The 18,776-nt window shown below is 59.2% G+C and overlaps 1 protein-coding gene across 1 annotated transcript in view; it reads right to left on the bottom strand.

Moving 5' to 3' along the window:
* The window catches only part of RGS12 (regulator of G protein signaling 12), a 79,830-nt gene that overhangs the window by 1,873 nt on the left and 59,181 nt on the right, over positions 1–18,776 (bottom strand). Inside the window, exons 5-17 of the mRNA XM_087828418.1 lie at positions 15,722–15,891; positions 15,185–15,277; positions 14,170–14,313; positions 13,130–13,309; positions 12,755–12,908; positions 10,991–11,067; positions 9,182–9,376; positions 8,729–8,802; positions 8,135–8,261; positions 5,908–6,004; positions 5,350–5,420; positions 4,878–5,031; positions 2,982–3,428 (exon numbers count right to left, since the gene is read on the bottom strand). Of these exons, the coding sequence (XP_087684544.1) occupies positions 2,982–3,428; positions 4,878–5,031; positions 5,350–5,420; positions 5,908–6,004; positions 8,135–8,261; positions 8,729–8,802; positions 9,182–9,376; positions 10,991–11,067; positions 12,755–12,908; positions 13,130–13,309; positions 14,170–14,313; positions 15,185–15,277; positions 15,722–15,891 (1,983 nt within the window). The remainder of the gene's footprint in view (positions 1–2,981; positions 3,429–4,877; positions 5,032–5,349; positions 5,421–5,907; positions 6,005–8,134; positions 8,262–8,728; positions 8,803–9,181; positions 9,377–10,990; positions 11,068–12,754; positions 12,909–13,129; positions 13,310–14,169; positions 14,314–15,184; positions 15,278–15,721; positions 15,892–18,776) is intronic.

An 18,776-nucleotide genomic window follows, 5' to 3' on the forward strand; every position in this document is an offset into this window, starting at 1 on the left:
GGCTGGCTGTGCCACCCAGGTTAGGGATGCCAGGGCCCTGGCATATCTATAGGGGTATCAGTGTCGAGGAGCTTAGGACTGAGGACTCCTAGGTGCCCATGCGGGGGGCAGGGGAGCCCCGGCCCACGACCCACAGTGAACAGGCTGGAGGAGACCTGCCCTGCTGACTACCCCTCCCTGGGCCTCAGTTTCCCCATCCTGGCTGCAGGAGGTGAAGCTGCTGCTCCCTCCTTGGGTCCGAGGCCTCTGAGTGAGTGGGGCGGCTGTGGGTCAGGAGTCTGTGCATCCCCAGCTGCTCTGTGGCCCCAAAGTCCCCAGGCCCCACTGCACCCCAAGCCTCCATGAGTGCCTCCACACAGCCTCCCAGGGCAGGTCCTCTCAACAAGTCCATGGGGGCACAGAGGGCCCCTCTCTGGCACATCAGCGTCAGGGTGCCCTGCTCACACGTGTCCTCCCCCACCTCACATGGGGCTGCAAGGGCCAGGTGTGTCCTATTCAAACAATGGGAAAGGTTTTCGGAAAAGCTGCTCCTCCTGAGGTCCAAAGGTCCAGTCCTTTAGTCATTCAACACACGTTCCGCTAGGGCCTGCCTACTGGGATCCACCAGGTCCCAGCTTGTCACTGGGTCCCCATGCTCCAAACGGCAGCTGGAGGGCGGGAGATGTGGGGGCTGCACTTCAATTTAGCTTCAGAGTGTGGAGGGAGAGAGGGCAGGGTTTGCCTCGGGTCCTCTGCCCCTTCTGGGGCACTTGTCTGGAGCAGTAAAGGACCTGTGACCCCACACAGGTTCAGGAGCCTGGGAAGACAGAGGCCTGCAGGGGGCAGGGTCAGCCCAGGCCCCCAAGCCCAGGACAGGTTGGCTCAGGACAGGAGAAATGCCTGTTTCCAGCACAGGGCAGCTGGTGCACAGGCCAAGGACGTGAGCATCTCAGGGAGGGTGGCCGAGGTCCAGGCCCTTCCTGCTTGTCTGGCACAGATTTGCTTTCTGAGTAATTGGCAGCCCCAGACCCATGACTCAGTGGCAGGGGCCCAGCCCCGTGCAGCAGACAGCACCACGGTCTCGTGCCAGGGCCTGCCCGGAGCAGCTGCCTGCCCGGCTCCCTGGCAGGGATGGCAACAGAGGACCCCGCAGTGCTCAGGCGTCACCCTTTCCAAAGGGAGCCTGGTTCTGCTTGTGTCTGTGTCCATGTCCCCTCCAACACCAGAAGTGAGACGGGCTAGGATCTCGTCTCCTGCCCCTCAGGCCACCCCATTTCCCCAGGGCTCCAGAGCTCCTGACCAGCTGACCGGCCCCAAAGGGCCCTATTGGAACGCCCACTGCCATCGGGGCCTGGGGAGCCCCTGCCCTCTGCCCGCTGGTCAGCCCACGCCATCCCTGCTGCTGCCTGCCGTCTGTACTCTGGGCCATTCCTTCATTTGTCCACCAGCATCCTCTGCACCGGCTGCCACATCTGCTGTGGTCCTCAAGACTCCGAGTCAGGAGAAGGTGGGGGTGGAGTCAAGACGCAGGGGCAACAGCAGGGACGAGAGCAGACGGCCGAGGACTGTGCACCCAGAGAACCAGTGTCTTCAGGGAGAGGGGACCCCAGGCAGCACCCCACGGGCTGGGGGGCAGCCCCTCGCTCGTCACTGCCGTGCACACTGCTGTGAGTACCTGGGCGCATCTGCCCAGTGAATGGTCTCTTTTAAAGCCACCATATTAGGTGAACCCACTGGAGTCCCTAAAAATGTGTAATATTTCCCTGGAGTAAAATGCACCTATAGTTTGCTAAAGTGGAAATAAATATTCAAGTGAAAAGAAAGTTTAATCAAGTCAAACAATGAGCTCTGGAGTTTATTCCTCTTGGAAGAACACAGACTCAGACGCGGGACACCACACACAGGTGTGCATGGGAGGAGCAGAGAAGTCCCGCAGGTGTGCGGAAATGCGACACGCATGCAAACCAGGCTCCTCCAGCCTCGTGGGGGCACTGTCTCGGCGGGAAGGCCTGGGCCTGTCCCACACAGCACATGCTCCACATGCCAGCCGCGCACATGTACAGGACGCAGGGACAATGCCCCCCTCCCTGCAGCTGCAGGTCCCAGGGCAGGACCCAGGCTGCTCTCGGACCCTGGACTGGCCGAGCCAGTGCAGAGAAGGGCAGCCCCCGGGGTTCTGTCAAAGTGTGCATGGACAAGGCTCCCTGTCCTCCCTGCGGGCGTGGTGGGGACAGTCACAGGTCATGGCACTAGTGTGAGCATGGGGGGAGCAGAGCTTCCTGGAAGCCCCTCTGGCAGGAGGCCGGGAGCCTCGCTTCAGCCTCTAACCTGTGGCTCCAGGAATAGTCCCCGCCCCCAGCCGTACCCTGTGCCAAGTTCAGTGAACACACCAGACTTGCGCTTCCTTCCAGAAGTTCAGAAAAGCCTGTGGCTACCAGGGGGCGGGTTGGGATACCCCAAGGAAACCTTCAGGTGCCCTGGTCCCGAGCCGGGCCAGGCGCACAGGGCGACACTCCCGTGGAGGGGCTCCAGGTTCGAGAGAGGGGTCCTCCTAACCACCTGGCGTCACTGACTTCTCAAGGCAAGTGCTGTTTTCAGTCTCGAGACAAACACTGAACATGCCGTCTCTCCACAGGTTAAACGTAACACACACTCTCGGGAGTCGCGGGGACCGAGGGAGGGGGTGAGGAGAGGACCGTGGTCAGTCTTGCACAACACGGGCACAACTGCTGGAGGCCCCGTGGCCCATCCTACCACACTCTGCCTCAGCTGCGCCTGACACCTCCTCGTAGACAAAGCGGAGCAACCCACCGTAACCACGGTAACTGAGAGGGGACGGCATGGGAAAGCCTCTTTACACGGACGATCAGGGGCAGAGGGTCAACCTACCACAGCTGTGTCTTTTTATTGGGGACCAGGTGGGCTTTCCCGGGTGGACATCCCAGGTGGACAGTGAATGGCAAAGAGTCAAAGTTGAGCAGGGGAACCAAGCCTGGTGGTACCTGGTCTGGGAGGTCCAGCTGAGTCCTGTGGGGTGGGGGGTGGCGGCAGCAAAGTGCTGTTGGGGCTGCTGATGTCCCCCTCCCCAGTGAGCGTCAGGTCGGCCACGTGCTCGCCTTCCTCGGTCTGGACACCCCTGGCCTCTGCTTCCTGCGCCTGGGGCGTAGGCGTCGTAGGGGTTGTGGGGGTGCAGGAGAGCGGGCTGTCAGCTGAGCTGGGGCTAGTCGCTGGACTGTGGGGGTGGTCGCGGGCAGGCCCCCATGGCTCTCCGGGCCAGGGCGCCTTCTCCTGGCCAGGGCTGGTCATGGTGGTCTTGCTGGGGACGCTGGGCTCCGCGGCGCTGGGAGGCAGACGCAGAAACTCAGGCAGCACCAGATCCTCCTTCCTCAGCAGCCCACGCTGGTCGTCTGCTCGGTTGCTCTGAGCTTTGGAAATAAGCTCAAAAAATGCTGTTGGAAGAAAACCCACGTTGACTGAGTTTCACACTCAGCACTCGCAGCAGAAATGCACTCTGGGGAGGTCCTCTCTCGGCCCCCTGCGCTCGGAGGGCGGGCTGTGTCTAGGGAGCACCCGCACCTCCACACCTCCTCCCACAGCACTGAGCGAAGGCCCTGGCTTCTGGAACAACCCAGACAGCCCTAGACCTCCTGGAAATCGGGTGTGTGACGTTCAGACCCAAGCCACCCACCCCCAGGACCCAGCAGGCCCTGTGCTGACAGGCTGCACCCTGGGGGCCTGCGCGCAGTCCTGGGCTCCTTCCCGGGACGAAGGGAGTGACCTGCAGACGCGGCAGGGCGGCAGAGCCAGGGCCAAGGTGAACCGGCCCTGACCAGCGGCGGGGACCCGGAGGGTGTGTGTGAAGGGGCCCTTGGTGGCGGCACCCAAACCTGGGGCCTCTGGAGTTGCCCCGTTTACACGGTGGTCCTGAGGGGCGTGAGGCAGTGCTGAGCCCTCCGCTCCCTCTACCGCCTGAGCCCCGCAGCCCTCGGGCCTCCCACCGTCCCGCACTGTCCTGGGCCTGCTGCTTCCTGCCGCTGCTGCAGGTGCCTCAGGAAACCCTGTCCTACCTGGAGGGCTTTTCTATTACAACTCGAGGTCACCGTTCAAAGGAGAGGGTGCCTGAACTGAGCTCCTCCAGCATTCCCATCACTCTCTCCGTTCTGAACAAGGGCAGGGACTTTGACATCTGGAATCTTAGTGCCCCTCAGGAATGCGCCAGCTTCGGGGGGGGGTGCGCCCCTCTGCCCGGGCACCCTCGCCGCTACAGGAGGCGAGTTTTATTTATGGTTGTGTGGGTGGACTGCACGGGAGCTGGGACAGCTGACCAGGAAGAACCCCTGGATTCAAGTCTGGGTCACAGCGGCAAGTGTAGTTCTGATTCCGCTTTTCGTGCTTTTCTTTGTTAGTTTTTGGAAGAGGAAGATGTTTCCACAGAAGAGACCACCCCTCCCTTTCATCTCTCAGGTGCCTCCTGCAGGCCCAGGCAGGTGCAGCCCGCAGGCCTCCGCGGGTTAACGCAGAGGGTGTGTGAGCCCAGGGCCACCCGCCTCTGCAACCGCCTCCTCTCCGGGCACCACCCCGCTGCTGAGGACCCTCTGACACTAACGGAGCCTCCATCCCAGCTGGGGACAGAGACGGAGGGAGCAGGCGGAACTGCCAGGATCCCTGTGCGGCCACCCCCTGCCCCAGGGGTGCTCCCTGGCTCCTAGGGGCTCAGCTCTCAGGCTGAAAACAAGCTCTGGTGAAGTTACCCCAACAGCCCCAGACTGACATGGGGAGCACACTCGTGAGGGGATCACAGTCGCCCCGATGTCAACCACTCAGAAAGTTCTAATGATTGGACTGGAAAACTGACATTGTATTCACTAAAAACGTGCAAGTTTAAAAAGTACACATACCCTCTGCTTCGTCCAAATTAATTTTCTGATTTTTTTTTTTCCCAGTCTTTGCCATAGAGTCTTCTCTCTGTGAAAGCCGGGGACCCCTAGCACTTTTTCCATTTCCTCCTGTTATTTTAATAGAATTAGACTTGCCTAGTGTCCTCTCCTCTCCCTGCATCAGAAGGAAAGTCAAAGTTCTACTCACACGTCCAACACACGACAGCACACAATTCACAGTACAGGTGGGGAGGGAGGGTCTTTGAAACAGCCGCCACGACCAAGGTTCCACGGCAGAGCACGCAGGCTCAGTGCCACCACGGGGAGGCGAGCTGGCAAGTCCCGGTCCCGGGAGCAGGCCCCAGGGGCGAGGGGACAGCAGAGAGCAGTGGCACCAGAGGGCAGCACAGGGGCTCGCTGGGGAGCACGTGGCTGGGGCGCGTGGCCGGTGTGCGGGGAGCGGGGCACCGTGTGGGCCGCGTGGGGGAATTACCGAAGCTGAGAAATTTCTGGAGCTGGAGCTGGTAGCCGTGCTCTGTTTGACTGGTGTTCCTTTCTGCTTATCTGTGGGGAGGGAAGAGTGAGGTGCGCTTTACGGTCACGGTGAGCACTGACACTCACGCCTGCACTGTCCCTGAGAGCAGAGCTGGAGGACCACAGGGGCAGCTGTCCCTTCTCTAACCTGCACACACAGCCCAGGCCAGGCGCCCAGTGCAGGGCCAGGGACGCACGGCCTCCTCCGCCTCTGCCTCCACGGGGCAGGCTGTGCTGGGGGGGGGGGGGGGGGACGACGTGACGGCAGGACCCCAATTACTGGGATGCTTTGGAGATGAGGCAGCTGAAGAGCTGGTTTCATGGACTACTGGCTGTGGATATTCTCTAGAAAGCAGAGGCATGTATTTTCAAATACACCCGTTGCCCCAAGTCGGGGCTGTGCTCTGCCATGGCTGCGGGGGGGGGGGGGGGGCGCAGTAAAGTGAGGCCTCTGGGGCAGGTGGCAGGGCTGGGCTTTCTGGAGCAGGGAGGGGCTGTCAGGCAAGGCCTTGCTCACCTTTCCCTCGGGAGGGCTCCTTCTCCTCCAAGATGACCCGCTGTCCGTCCAGGCTAGATATGGGGGCGCCAAGGTCCAGTGGCTCCTTCTCGCCACTCTAGAGACCAAGATGGTGCACTAACTCACCCGAACTGGAACTTTCCGGAACAGCTGCCTGTGGCCCAGCTGCTGACAGCAAGACCGGTCAGCCTTGATGGAGTCCCATGCCAGGTGACCCCGGGTCCTGCCACCTCAGCCAGGCTGCCTCAGAAGGCACTCCAGAGGTGCCCAGCCCAAAGGAGCAGCGGGGCTGCCTGGAATGCGAGGGCCGAGGGGTCCATGTGGCGGGGCTGCTCTGTCGCTTGAGGGACAGTGGTGGCCTCACTGCTTCAAATCCAAGCCCTGGGTGGAAGGATACTTGGCGAGCACTGCCACTGTCCCAGTTCACAGACTCCATGGTTTAAATGTGCAGTCGAGGGGCATGAAGCTCTCGACCCTGTTCACAACCTGGCCAAGGGGTCTCGCCCGACTCACTGCCCGACACTGTTAGGAGGTGAACAGGACACAGGGGCCACTTTGTGGACTGGGACGCGGAGGCAGCAACTCTAGCAGGGCTGAGGCGGGACACGGAGAAGGGGGGGAACGGACCACCTGCTACTCAGGACCCACAACCACTGTTTAAAAAGAAACCTGAACTTGGAGCTTGGCTCCTTAGATTCCCTGGCAGAACAAAAAACTGACCAAAGGCCACGTAGGGCAGTGGCTGCCAGCTCCTGAAGGAGGCGGTGGCCCGGAGCTTGGCCCAGGGAGGAGACGCTACCATGAGCCGGGCTCTGCCTCTCTCAGGACATCTGGCTCAAGTGGCTACACACGTTCAGGGAACGGGGTCAGCTGGTGTGTCCAAGGAAAAGCCACAAGCGTCACACCTCCCACAGAGCCCTCCACAACTGGGAGCCCTGACCACTTTCAGCCCAGAAGTCCCACCACAGCCCCAACCAACCCACTTTACAGACAGGGAAACAGGCTCAGAAGGGCTGAGCAATGGCTCGGGACCTCAGCAGAGGGCGAGCAGGGAGGCCACATGGAGCCCGGCCGCGCCCCTCTCGGCCCAGCACATCTGGATCTCAGGAGGGCAGTGCTCCCTGCTGAGGAGGGAAGGGGACATGGGGACGTCTATAAACAATTTAACAGTTCTCTCACTCATGCCAAAGATCTTAAATAATTTCAGGGCCTATGTCAGAGAAAATTAAAATGCTAAAAATATTCAAAATCATAGCTCCAATAAAGTTTATTTCCTAAAGAAATGAGAACACAGGGCAAACTCTCATAAGTCACCGTATTCCGAACCAAACGGGTACAGAGTGCCTGACGGCACTGACTCCACAACCGACGAGGCCTTGAGCACAGGGCCTGCCGGCCCAGACAGCTCCCTCACATGCCTCTGGTTATGGTGGCGGGGACTCTGCCCTCGCCCAGCCCCGCTTCCTTCTATCCCTAAGGGTCTTCTTCCCCAAGCCACTCACACAACTCAACAGCCCTGCTTGGAAATGCCGGAGACTGTTAATCCACCACGTGGAGATGGGGATTGGGAAATTTATTTATTATTTATTCACTTCATACATAAGCAGTCTTTTTTTAAAAATTGATTTCAGAGAGAAGAAGGGAGAGAGAAACATCAATGATGAGAGTCATTGATCGGCTGCCTCCTGCACACCCCCTGCTGGGGATGGAGCCGGAAACCTGGGCCTGGGCCCTGACAAGGAATCGAACCACGATCTTCTAGTTCATAGGTCGATGCTCAACTGCTGAGCCAAACTGCTTGGCTGGGTGGAACTGGGAAATATAATGAGGATGTGCCCAAGACAGCTGGCTCAGGGCACAGGGCAGAGGTGCCACTGATCTGCTGCCTTCTCGGACTTGTACTTGGTTGGCATATTTCAGGGGTTTTGTTTTTTCTCATTTTGGTTTCCCTGGACCAAAACCACGTCTCAAATACCAACACCAACCCCTCTGGGAATGACCAAGGCATACATAAATGAGTGTTTCCACTCCACAGTATGAGAAAGTGGGGGACGGAGGTGACACCCTCCACCTGGGGTCGGTATGGGAGGAGCTGGGAACAGCTGCAGGCGCACGGGGTGCCTGGTGCCGCCTCAGCTCCGCTGGTGGGGACTCAGAGGCACATGCCCCAGGAACAGGCGCTGAGCTTGCCACTCAGGGAACATGCCGCAGGCCCCAAGTCACTCACCAGCCTGGCCACCAGCTCGCTCAGGTGCAGGCCATACTTGGCCACCACGGGCCGCAGCACTTCCGTGACAGGCTTGGTGGGCTTGGCCTTGAGTCCCACGGACCGGTTAATGGGAACCAGGTCCAGCCTGGATGAGAGGGAGACATGAACAGGTCTACTACCGATCCACATCAGTCTCCACTGAGCTGTTCTGTCTTGGGCAGAATAGTGTGGTACCCGCGGCCCCCTTAAAGCCCAGGGTCACGCGATTCAGCCCCAGGTTCTGACTGTGGAAGCAGCCTGCAGGGGCTTCTGGAAGGTTCCTGCGGGCTGGAAGGGGCTGTCACACCAGCAAGAGAGAACCCCTCCCCCCACAGGATGGCCAGCTCTCCACCCAGCCTGCCCATCCCTGGGTGTGGCCCTCCTGTGGTCGTGGGACAGGGAGAGCTCCAGGGTTTGTGCGTAGCTGCCACCCTCCACCCCCTCCCGGTTCCCGATAGGGGCCCACACCCCCTTCCCAGGGACCACTGGGCAGAGCAGAGCCAGCTGGGGCAGTCGTCAGGACACATGTGGCTCTGATCACCTCATGGGAACGGCAACTGCCGTTTTTCTCACCGAAACAAAGTGCGCTTTTCTAGGCGCAGGTCCCTCGATGCCAGGATGCTACTGTCTTGGTGCAGCACCAGTGGCTTTGGACACATGAAGGAACAGAGAGGTGGGATCAGAGGGAGCAGGGCTGGCAACGCTCCCAGCAGCAGCAGACACGCAGCTGCAAACAGACCCACACTGGCAAGTGTGGGGCCCAACAGCAGCAGCAGCTCCCACCCCCAGCAGCCTCCAGCAAACTGCAGACAAGGAGTCCAAGCAGGCCAACCGCCAGGGCCTAACACCCCGGGCCAGGAGGGCAGCCAGGCAGGTTTAGTTAACAGACAAACAGATCAGCTGGTTCCCCACAGGGCAGGTTCCCATAGGCCAGGTCCCCACAGGTCAGTTCCCCACAGTGCGGGCCCCCCACTGAGGGCTGGTCCTCCCACGAGAAGGGTCCTGAGGGTCTTCTTGGCCCAGTACCTTGTCCCCGCCGACCAGGAAGAGGTCCACAGCGGCCCCGTTGATGCCCTGTCGCTCACAGAGCCCGGACAGGACCTCCTTGATCGACAGTCCCGCCTTGACAAGCACTGTGCAGGACGTCCCGTCGGGGAGCTGGATACAGCAGTGCTTGGCAGCCTTGTCCCTCTCAGGCACCAGGGTCCTGCAGGCTTCTGACTGGGGAGCAGGAGACACGTGTTGGGGTCACGGGAGGTTGTGGGGCACCCTAGAAGGGCTGTGGCTAGCTCACACGCGCCTGGGGAGGCCCACCTCAGCTCCAGAGAAGAGGAACTGGTGTGATACCTACACAGTGCACAGGTTAACACAGGGACAGCCATGGCCTTTCTCTTGGCCAGACACCATTCACAGTCTTACCCGTCTTGGAATCAAATGCCTGCGAGGCCCTTACTTAACCGGCTCTCCTAGAACAGGGCCACTCTCTGGCCCTGAGCTGCCCTCGCCCACCTCGGTCACTGGGCTGGATTACACACGAGGCCCGACCCAGCCTGGGAGCCCCTCTGCTCCTTCCGGTCATCTTTCTGGCTCTTCCTGCCTGACCTCCAGGCTCTAGGCCCCGAGGCCTCTCTGAGAGGAACAGCCTGAACTAGTGGAGAGCAAGAGGCTGGGAGGGGCTGCTGGGAGATCCTGGGCGCCAATGAGGTGAGGCAGGGCCTGTGGGGCACAGTGGGAACTTGGGGTCCATCCTTTTTTGGTTACCGGCAGAGGACCCGCCCTGTCCGCGTGTGGGACAGGGTAGCACCATTGCTGCCCAGAGAATGCTCCTCCCTCCACCGGGAGGGGACGGGCCCAAGTTCCCCGCCAGCGCCTCCCAGGGTGCAGTGGTGAGACACACCTGCAGGAGCGGCGGGCCCTTTGCAGCCACAGCACCTGGGATGGGGCTGTCCCTCCACACTACTCACGTCCCAGGCTGAGCTTGGGACACTGCTGGTCAGCACTCCCCCAGCACCGGCACCATGGACGGGACCAGCCCGTGGCAGCAAGCCAGGGCTCTCCTGGCACCTCCTCTGGGTCCAAGTCACAACCTCACTTCCTGCCCAGAAACGGGCCCTGCACACGTCCTACTGCAGAGCTGGCCCTGCTGGTCACTGCACTGTCACTGCCCCTCAGGACACTGAAAATCTCTTCCCCATACAGAAACCTAGTCCGTAGGTGGTGGACTGATCGCAAAATGGCCCCAACAACCCTTCCCACAGATAAGTGCGTGAAGGCCGAGCTCTGGTGGTGGCAGGAGCAGTGGCTGGCTGGCGCCTGGTCAGCCCTCACAGCCAAGGAAGAAACTGTTCTGCATGCGCTCTGCTCGACATTCCCAGCGACCAGGGTGCTGGCAGCAATGAGGTTTCCAAACTGGCCTCAGACAACCACCGACAAGCCGGCGGCCCCGACCTCATGCCTCCCCCTGCCCTTGCCTCGCTGGAAACTGGGGTGGGACAGGCCACCAGACCACCAGACAGCAGGGTGTGAGCACAGACGGGCTCCCAGGGCTGGGTGGGCAGGAGGAGCCCCTCCCGGGGCGGCTCCCACAAACTCGGGAATGTTGGGGCAGTGGGACATTCAAAGGTGAGACGGGGCAAAGCGCCTGCCTCCCATGCTTCTCTCTGTTCTCAGAGCAGCTGCAGGAGAACAAGGTCCCTCGGGGAGCGCTGCCCATCCCCCACGGTTCCTCGCCTGCCTCCCAGCCTCCAGAGGCTTGACCTGCGGGGGATCTTGGCGCTAGACACACATGGCTTCCTGAGTCAGGCGGCCTTGGGCCGAGGGTGGGAGGTGACTTACCAGGTCCAGGCTCCCGGCGGAGGACACGGAGCCCTGCGACTCCCTGCGGCCCAGGCCTCCATTGGCGTGCAGGGGGTCTTGATGGGAAACACAGACTCAAAATCAAGCAGCCTCACTTGTCCTTGCTTCACACAGAAACCCACTTCCACGGCCATGGCTCCCCCGCCCCAGGATGAACAGAGCAGACGAAGGACAGAGAGCAGAGCAGCAAAGGCCTCCACGGCGCTGCCCCGCCCTGGCCCCTGCCTGGGACTGCCATGCTCCTCAGCCCAGGCGGCAGGGATGCCCTCCCCCTCCCCCCCGTCCTAGGCCACAGCTGCCCCTGCGTCCACTGGCTCCCAGGGGTCAAAGCCAGGGAGGTGCTGCTCGGCAGGGTCCCCCTCCACCCTTAATTTAACCTGGAATTTTTATCCAGCTTGTGGTTTCTGGGCCTGAACAGAAACTGTCGCCTGTGGACAGCAGTGAGCTCCCAGCCAGTCACTGCACCTGTACCTGTGGCTCATCACATCTTCCTGCAAAGTCCTAAACTGAGCAAACAACCACACCCCCGCTGTCACGGAATGAACTAATGTGACCTCAGGCCGAGCAGAGAACTATGAAAATGCATCTAGAAGGACCTTCTGAAGCATGGGACCTGCGCCCCAGTTGTGCTGCTGTGCCAGGCTCGGGGCCACAGGGGTGCGGACACAGGGGTGCCCAGTCCCACCGGCCAGAGCAACGGATCCCAGGCCACCAAGTTCGAGTTCCTGGGCAGAGCCCTGGAGTTAGGATGTAAAGCTCCCTAAAGAGCCACCAGGCATGGGGACCCAAGCCTCTGGGTCCTGTCGGCGGGGACAGACTGTACGGGGCAATCATGACCTGTCTCCCTGGGACTCGGAGGTCCCATCTGGCCACACAGTTTCCATCCTGCGGGTGCTCTCTCTCTAAGTGAATTCTTCTGTCTGCCTGTCCCTGAGAAAGGATGCCTGCGCCCCTCACCCAACATGGCCCAGAGACTGGGGTCCTCAGTGCCAGGCCCACACCCTGCCTCGGTTGCCTTCTGTAAGACCCTTTGCAGCTGCTCGAGGAGGAGGGGGTGAAAAACACACCTTATTTGCACTGTCCCCGCCTCCCTCCCTCTCTCCCTGGGGTGCTCCCTGCCTGTCTCTTTCCACAAAGGCTGCTGCCTGATTTAAACTTAAGGACCACAGGCCTGGAGCGTCCAGGTTATTGCGGCAAAGTACTCTCATTCTTAAAAACCCCTAGGGAACAAAATCCTTTCCAATTCTTCTCTTTGATGCGTTGGTTGGTGTGAGCAGCTCTCCTTCTGCCTCACTGACGGGCGTCTCTGCTCCCTCTGCCCTGCCAGGTCCACCAGGGCCAGCATCAGCAGTGGCAAGGGTCCCGAGGCTCTTCCGAGACTCCAGGACAGGCCTGTCGGTCACACTAGCTTCCCAGTTACGCACAAGGAATAAACTAAGGGACACTATCTAGACCGGGCGGCCTTTGAGATTTACAACAGTAAAAAGCTACAGTTTTGACAGTGCTTGATAGCCAAACTGGGCACTACATCAAAACCCACGAAGGCCGGTGCAGCCCCGCACATGCCTCGGAGAAAGCGGGGCAGGAAAACCAGAGGCTGGCTGGGGCAGAGGGTGGGCATTTGTATGTTCTTTTTTTTACTTGGTTGTATTTTCCAAGTTTTCTCCAAGAGCACCTGTCACTGCCCCAGCCAGCGGGCCGCATGTCCCCGCTACCCCGCCCGCCGACCCCCACACTACACACCGTGTGTGTGGTCGCCATGGTCCTTCTTCTTCTGGGACCGCCCGGTGCTCCGGGTCCTGGACCAGGAGAAGAAGACTCCCTTCCGCTTCTTCTCGCTCTCCTCCTCCCCCGGCGCCTCGTTCAGCGACCGCCCGGACCTGGATTTTCCAGTCAACTGTCACCAACAGAAGATGGTGTTAAACCACATGAAGTTACTTTAACAGGTCATGGAATGCAGTAGGGAGCTCAGGAGCAAGCAAGGAGGTGCCAACTGCGCTACGGGGGCACAGGTCCTTCCAGCCCGGAAAAGCAGCTGGACCCCACCCCGGGACACGGCCCCGCTCCCTTCCCGCAGCACAGCTCCCACCCGAGGACACAAGCTCAGCAGGCTGGCACCTTTTTTGGCGTGGACACATTGGAGTGGTCCGAGCTGATGCTGTGCTTGGAGGCCGGGCTGCTGGGCACCTGCTGGGAGTCGGGGAGGGAGCGGCCTTCCACCTCGGCCAGGATGCACTCCTGGTACAGCGGGGACTTCAGGAAGCGCGTGTAGCTATCAAACTTCATCAGATTGAAAATCTGCGCAGTAAATTTAACACAGCTGGTTACAGGAGGAACCAGGATAGTCAGCCCTGAAGGTTGAGGGACCCACGGATGCCTACTGGCCCTTTTCTGAAAGAACATCATTAGCCCATTTTCTCCGTCTACCGCCCCAGAGTTGCCTTCCCGGTTACTTTACCTCTGACTACTCTTTCTCATAAGATGCCAGTCTTCCCTTGTCACACCTAAAATCAGCAAACCCCACAATCTCCATGAAGCCAGCCCCACAGGGAGATGGGACAGCGAGGTGCGGTCCTGGGGGAGCTGTGCTCGACAAGTAAGAATGACCCCGGCCAGCGGGATATGAGGGAGTGAGGGCTGCACTGGAAACGCCTCCCCCGTTTTCTCACATTATTCATGTGACTCAGCAGCAGAAGGTATCTCTGGAAAGGCCTGTGGGACATGTGCTCTAAATAGCATTAGGTTCAGGCACACTTTTTACCACGGTGATATCCTAAAGTTGAAAAAATCCAAACTTACATACAGGGGTGGGCAAAAGTAAATTTACACAATACAAATAAATAACACAAGAATAAACTCTGTTTCACATACTCACATTGTAAACCCACTTCTGCCCACTCTGCATGCACAGCACCCATAGGCCTGTGATCTCACACAGGTGCATGTGCGGAAGTGGGACTGGGCCACCATTGGTAGGTGGCCCCCGAGATCTGGGGTCCTGCTGGTCACACCCTAGCACCAGAGCCAGTGGGTTCCATCTATGCTGACTTGCTCCCCCCTCCCAACCTGGTGGCACATGGGAGCTCACTGTCTGGGACCTAAGTCCTTTGCCCATGCCATGGCCAGAGTCCCTGAGGGAGATGGAGCCATGGGGTCACCTGGAGCTGCTGCTCCTTGAACATATCGGGGTGCGGGGCACTGAGAATATCGTCTGCCAGCTGGGCCTGGCTGTCGATGTTGACCGGGGTGGTAGCCTTGCTGCACAGGAACTTGCTGAAAATCTCTCGGGCCCTGTAGGAAAGCTGACAGGACACATGCATGAGCAGGACATACAGACAGCCAACTCCCTCCATGGCTCCAGGCACTGAGACACAGTTCCTCAGGCCCAATAAACACTCCTTGGTTGAATAAATAAATAAAAGCACAGGCCAGCATGAAACCAGCACTGACTAGGCTGCTGTGAACATTCTTGATGGGCAATTATGTGTCCTGAAGGCCTGGGGAACAGGGCCAGTGTGGGCCCCAAGTACAGTGTCTGTGTGCCCTTCGCACAGCTGGTCTCTATAAAGCGGGACTGGGTCTGTGCAGCCCCAGGTCACATGCTGACACACAGCCTCACTGTGATGAGAGAGCGCCCAGGCTGCCATGGGCCAGGGCCGTCCAGGGGCCAGGCCAGGGCTCACCTTCCCCTTGCGCCGGGACAGCCCGGGATGCTCTTCTGCCCAACCTGCCTTCGAGCGGCCCTTCTCACACTGGTGGTGGCATAGCTGCGATGGGAGCAGCCGCGATGGGAGGCTGGGTGACAGCACTCATGCAGGCTGCTTAGGCATAGCTAAATACCATGCACCCTGACACCCTGAGAACCTATTCTGGGAGGAGTGGGGTTTTTTTGTTTTTTTTGTAGAGAATTTTTATGAGTTTATTTGAGTCAAACTGATGACATTGCTGGGAAGCAAGATCTCAAATGCTCTGGAGAGTGACAGTTCCTGAGAGAAGTGCTTCCATCGTGTGGCATTTAGGCACAACTGAACACCACGCACTCTCGGGCCTGTTCTGAGAAGCTCTGAGTCCTGTGAAGATGCTCTCACGTGCACTTTCCGACGACCCAGGGGCTGCCCACACGAAATCAGCCTGCCCCACGACCACCCACTTCTTGGGCGCGGAGAAACGTACCTCTTTTTTGTCGTGTGCGGGAACATGATTAAAGTGTTCACAGGCCTGCCAGAATAAAATGTTTTCTTCACTGAATTCCTTCCTTAGAAAATCCTAAAAAAAACACAGTCAGTTAACTTCCTCACAGTGGTCGGAAAAAGGTGAAGTCGCTGGTTCCTGTGCAACCCGCCTCCCCGTGGGCTGCTTCTTCATTCCCACTTTCCTTCCACAGAACTGGGGGTCAGGAGCATCTGCCATCACCTACCCGAGGGCTGGGGAGACGCACTTAAAACTGCCCCACCATGAGGACCACTCTACGCTAGCAGCTGTGTTCACAGGAGCTGGGTGCCCCTCAAACAGCAGGACCTGCCCACGTGCGGCTGCCTTCCAAGTATTTACGAGAAACCCTCGTAAATGGGGAGCCAGGTGCCCTCTGACCCCCTTAGCCCCAGTGGGGCCGCTCAGGGCCTGTACAGTGACCCCCTGCCACCACCATCCTGGGGTCTGAGCCAACATGCTGAGGCCTGGGCAAGGGCCCTGAGGCCTGTCCCTACTCACAGAGAAGTATCGGATGCCGAGGGGGTCCTGCAGAAGCCGCTCGAAGGACACGGCCCAGCTGGCGACCCTCCTCTCGCGCAGGCGCCTGCAGCTCTGCACGCTAGGGAGGCTGGCATTGCTGCTCAGGCTGTGGTTGCTCACGCAGTCCTTCAGGTCAGCGCCGTTCAGCTCTGTGGGACCAGCACAGACCTCACCTGCAGGCGTGTCCCCACTCCTGCCCACAGCAGCGATGGGGGCTCTCCCCAAGCAGCTTCTCGAGCACACACACCCAGGCACTGCACCCAGCACCTAAGGCACCCAGTGCTGTTCTAGGCACAGGGGACAGAGCACGGGACAGGTGGCACGGGGGGGCACACTCAACAGAAAGAAGGCTGCCCACCAGGAGCTCTGAGGGAGTGCACCTGCGACGCTCAGGCTCGACGGTGCATGAGGTCAGGGCTGGTCACGTGGGGAGAGGCGTGGTGGGCAGGACCTGGGACGCTGCTCCTGTCCTGACAGGAGGCCGCCAGCCACCCACTCACACATGCGCACTTCTGCACTGGGCAGGTCTCTGATGGAAGTGTCCAGGCATAATGTCCAGATAAAGTGCGTCAGCGCCCATGTCCCTGTGACAGCTCGGTCACAGGTCACCTGAGGAGGCAGGCGGCACACGTGCCCAGGAGATTTGCTGCGGAGCCATCTACAAAATAGCACTACCATCTACAAAACATCAACCACCATGCCATACACCTTTACTAATATAACACTGAATGTCAACTATAACTGATAAAATTAAAAATATTTTAAATGCAGAAAAACCAAACAAACAGATGGGTAATGTTAAGTAAAGAGAGAATTCAGACTGAAAAAGAGCCGTGGTTCCCATTATCTTTACAAGTAATCTTCCCCACGCCACCCTCGCACCTCCTGTGAGCAGCCTGGCTGTCCTGTGCCCGCCGTGGGCAGGGCTGGCCAGTGAGACCTGAGAGGAAGGGAAGGAGGCCGCCGGGCAGGAAGAGGGATATGCCCTCCAAGGTCCTACATGGAGAGAGGGGACCAAGGAGTCCCCAGACCTGCGTGGGTGCGAGGCTGAGGTTGGCTTGTCAGCCTGGCTTTGTGGCTCGAAGCTGTCCCATGAAACAGTGCTCATTTTGAGGGGTCCCGCGTGGCTCTTTTGTCTGTCCGCTGCCCACGGTGCCCTGTCACTTGTGCACAATAAGCCGTGTGGGCTGGTCCTGGTGAAGAGTCAAGTGCACTGGTTAACTGGCTCCGGCTCCAGGTCAACCATTTAGAAGGCGCCTCATTAGTGACGAGAGATCAGAGTGGGGAGAAGACAAGTAAGGGGTGGGGGTGAGTGAAGCCTGGGAAGCCCCTGACTGGTCAGAAGGGACACTCACCTTTAGACCTTCAGGTGAACCCTGTCCACAGACATGCTGACCATGGGACAGAGGCCTGGCTGTGGCCGCTGTGCCCACAACTCAAGATGAGGGCAGTGCAGAGCCTGGGGGCTGTGGAGAAGGCTGGGGCACAGACCCCCCACCCTGGGAACGTGAGCCCTCAGGGTCCAAGAAAGAAAAACCAGGAATTTGGCCACGTGGGATTCATGTGATAACTAGAGGTCACTTTCTCCTAAAAGCTCAGGAAGCACTGAGATTTGAATAGGAAAACAAAAGGTCTAAGTAATCAAATAGCGTCGCCTGCTGCAGAGACAATCCAGGTGAGGTTCAGAAGTGACGGGAGGTCAGTGGTCACTTTCAGTCTGTCCCAGAGGCTCATTAGCACCAGTATGTTACTCGTGAGATAAGACACCTGCTCTGACTCTGAGCTGCCCCACGACAGGCCCAGCAGCAGGCCCGGCGGTGGGCAGTGGGACGAGGGCCCGTGCAGGCCGCAGGCACACAGAACCTCTGGAAATGCCTGGTGAAGAATCCTCACCCGCAGCACCTCCCCATGTGGAGAGCTCTCCATGCCACATGTCAGGACTGTGCACGAACGGGCTTCTTTCAAAAGTAACCTCCCAGGTGATCTGATCATAAAGCCCTAACTGGGCAGGACCTGGTGGGGAGTCAGCCCCAGGCCCCTACTTGTTTAGTAAGAGGCTTATCTTTGCCTGAAGCCAGCCCTGCCCTTGTTTTTGTGCCTTTAGGTTAACACGCCTTTGACTTGCCTCCTTTAAGCCACAGCCACCCTGGAGCAGGGCACATGACCCTAAGGGTGCTGCCATCTGACCCGTCCTGCTCTCCCCCACCTCCTGCACCTTCCTCCCCTCCTTAACCCCAAGTGCACAAGGGAGCTGCAAACTTACTCTGAAGCACCTGTGATCTGCTCCCTGGCACATGCTGTTGGTTTGGCTCAAATAAACTCTTATAACAAAAATGCTCTACAGGTGTGGAGGTTTCATGCGTCGACAGAATGTAGGAAACACTCCCGCATGCACTCACACGCATGCTCACACACATGCTCTCCCTATCTCTCCCTCTCTCTCTCTATCCCCCCCCCCCGGGGCTGGGGTCCGGGACAAGGCCCGGCTCTAAGTCTGAGGTCTGCCTAGTAACAGGAGCCTCGAGGGGCTAAACACCATCACAATAACGTTTTATGAGAACTAGACGAGCTGAGTGTGAAAGTTCATGTGGAAACTAAACCTAAACATAGGAAAACAAACAGACAAGGGATGAGCAGGGCAGCCCCACCTAACATCAGACACGTCACACCCCGGTCCCCAGGAGGTGGAGGTTGGCGCTGGTGCAGAAACAGGCCCATTGCTGGACAGAGCACAGCCGGGCTACTCAGTCGGCGGCGCAGGCGTGGCCGGATGGCCATCTGAGAAACGCAATCGATCCCTTCCAGCGCACTGAAGTAAACCCCCCGCACCAGGGATTCACGTGTAAAGACGGAATCAGGAAACACGAGAAGAAAACATGGGGTCATATTCTGAAGCACCTGAGTGAGCCAGACGACACAGGCCGGAGCCATGAAAACAATGAGTCAACGGACAAGAGACTGGTGGTCACCAGCGGTGGGGCGGTGGGGGTGGTGAGATGGGTGGAGGGGTCAAAGGTAGAAGCTTCAGCTATAA

Source organism: Miniopterus natalensis, chromosome 1 (assembly GCF_054644295.1).
Source record: "Miniopterus natalensis isolate mMinNat1 chromosome 1, mMinNat1.hap1, whole genome shotgun sequence".
Classification (NCBI taxonomy): domain Eukaryota; kingdom Metazoa; phylum Chordata; class Mammalia; order Chiroptera; family Miniopteridae; genus Miniopterus; species Miniopterus natalensis.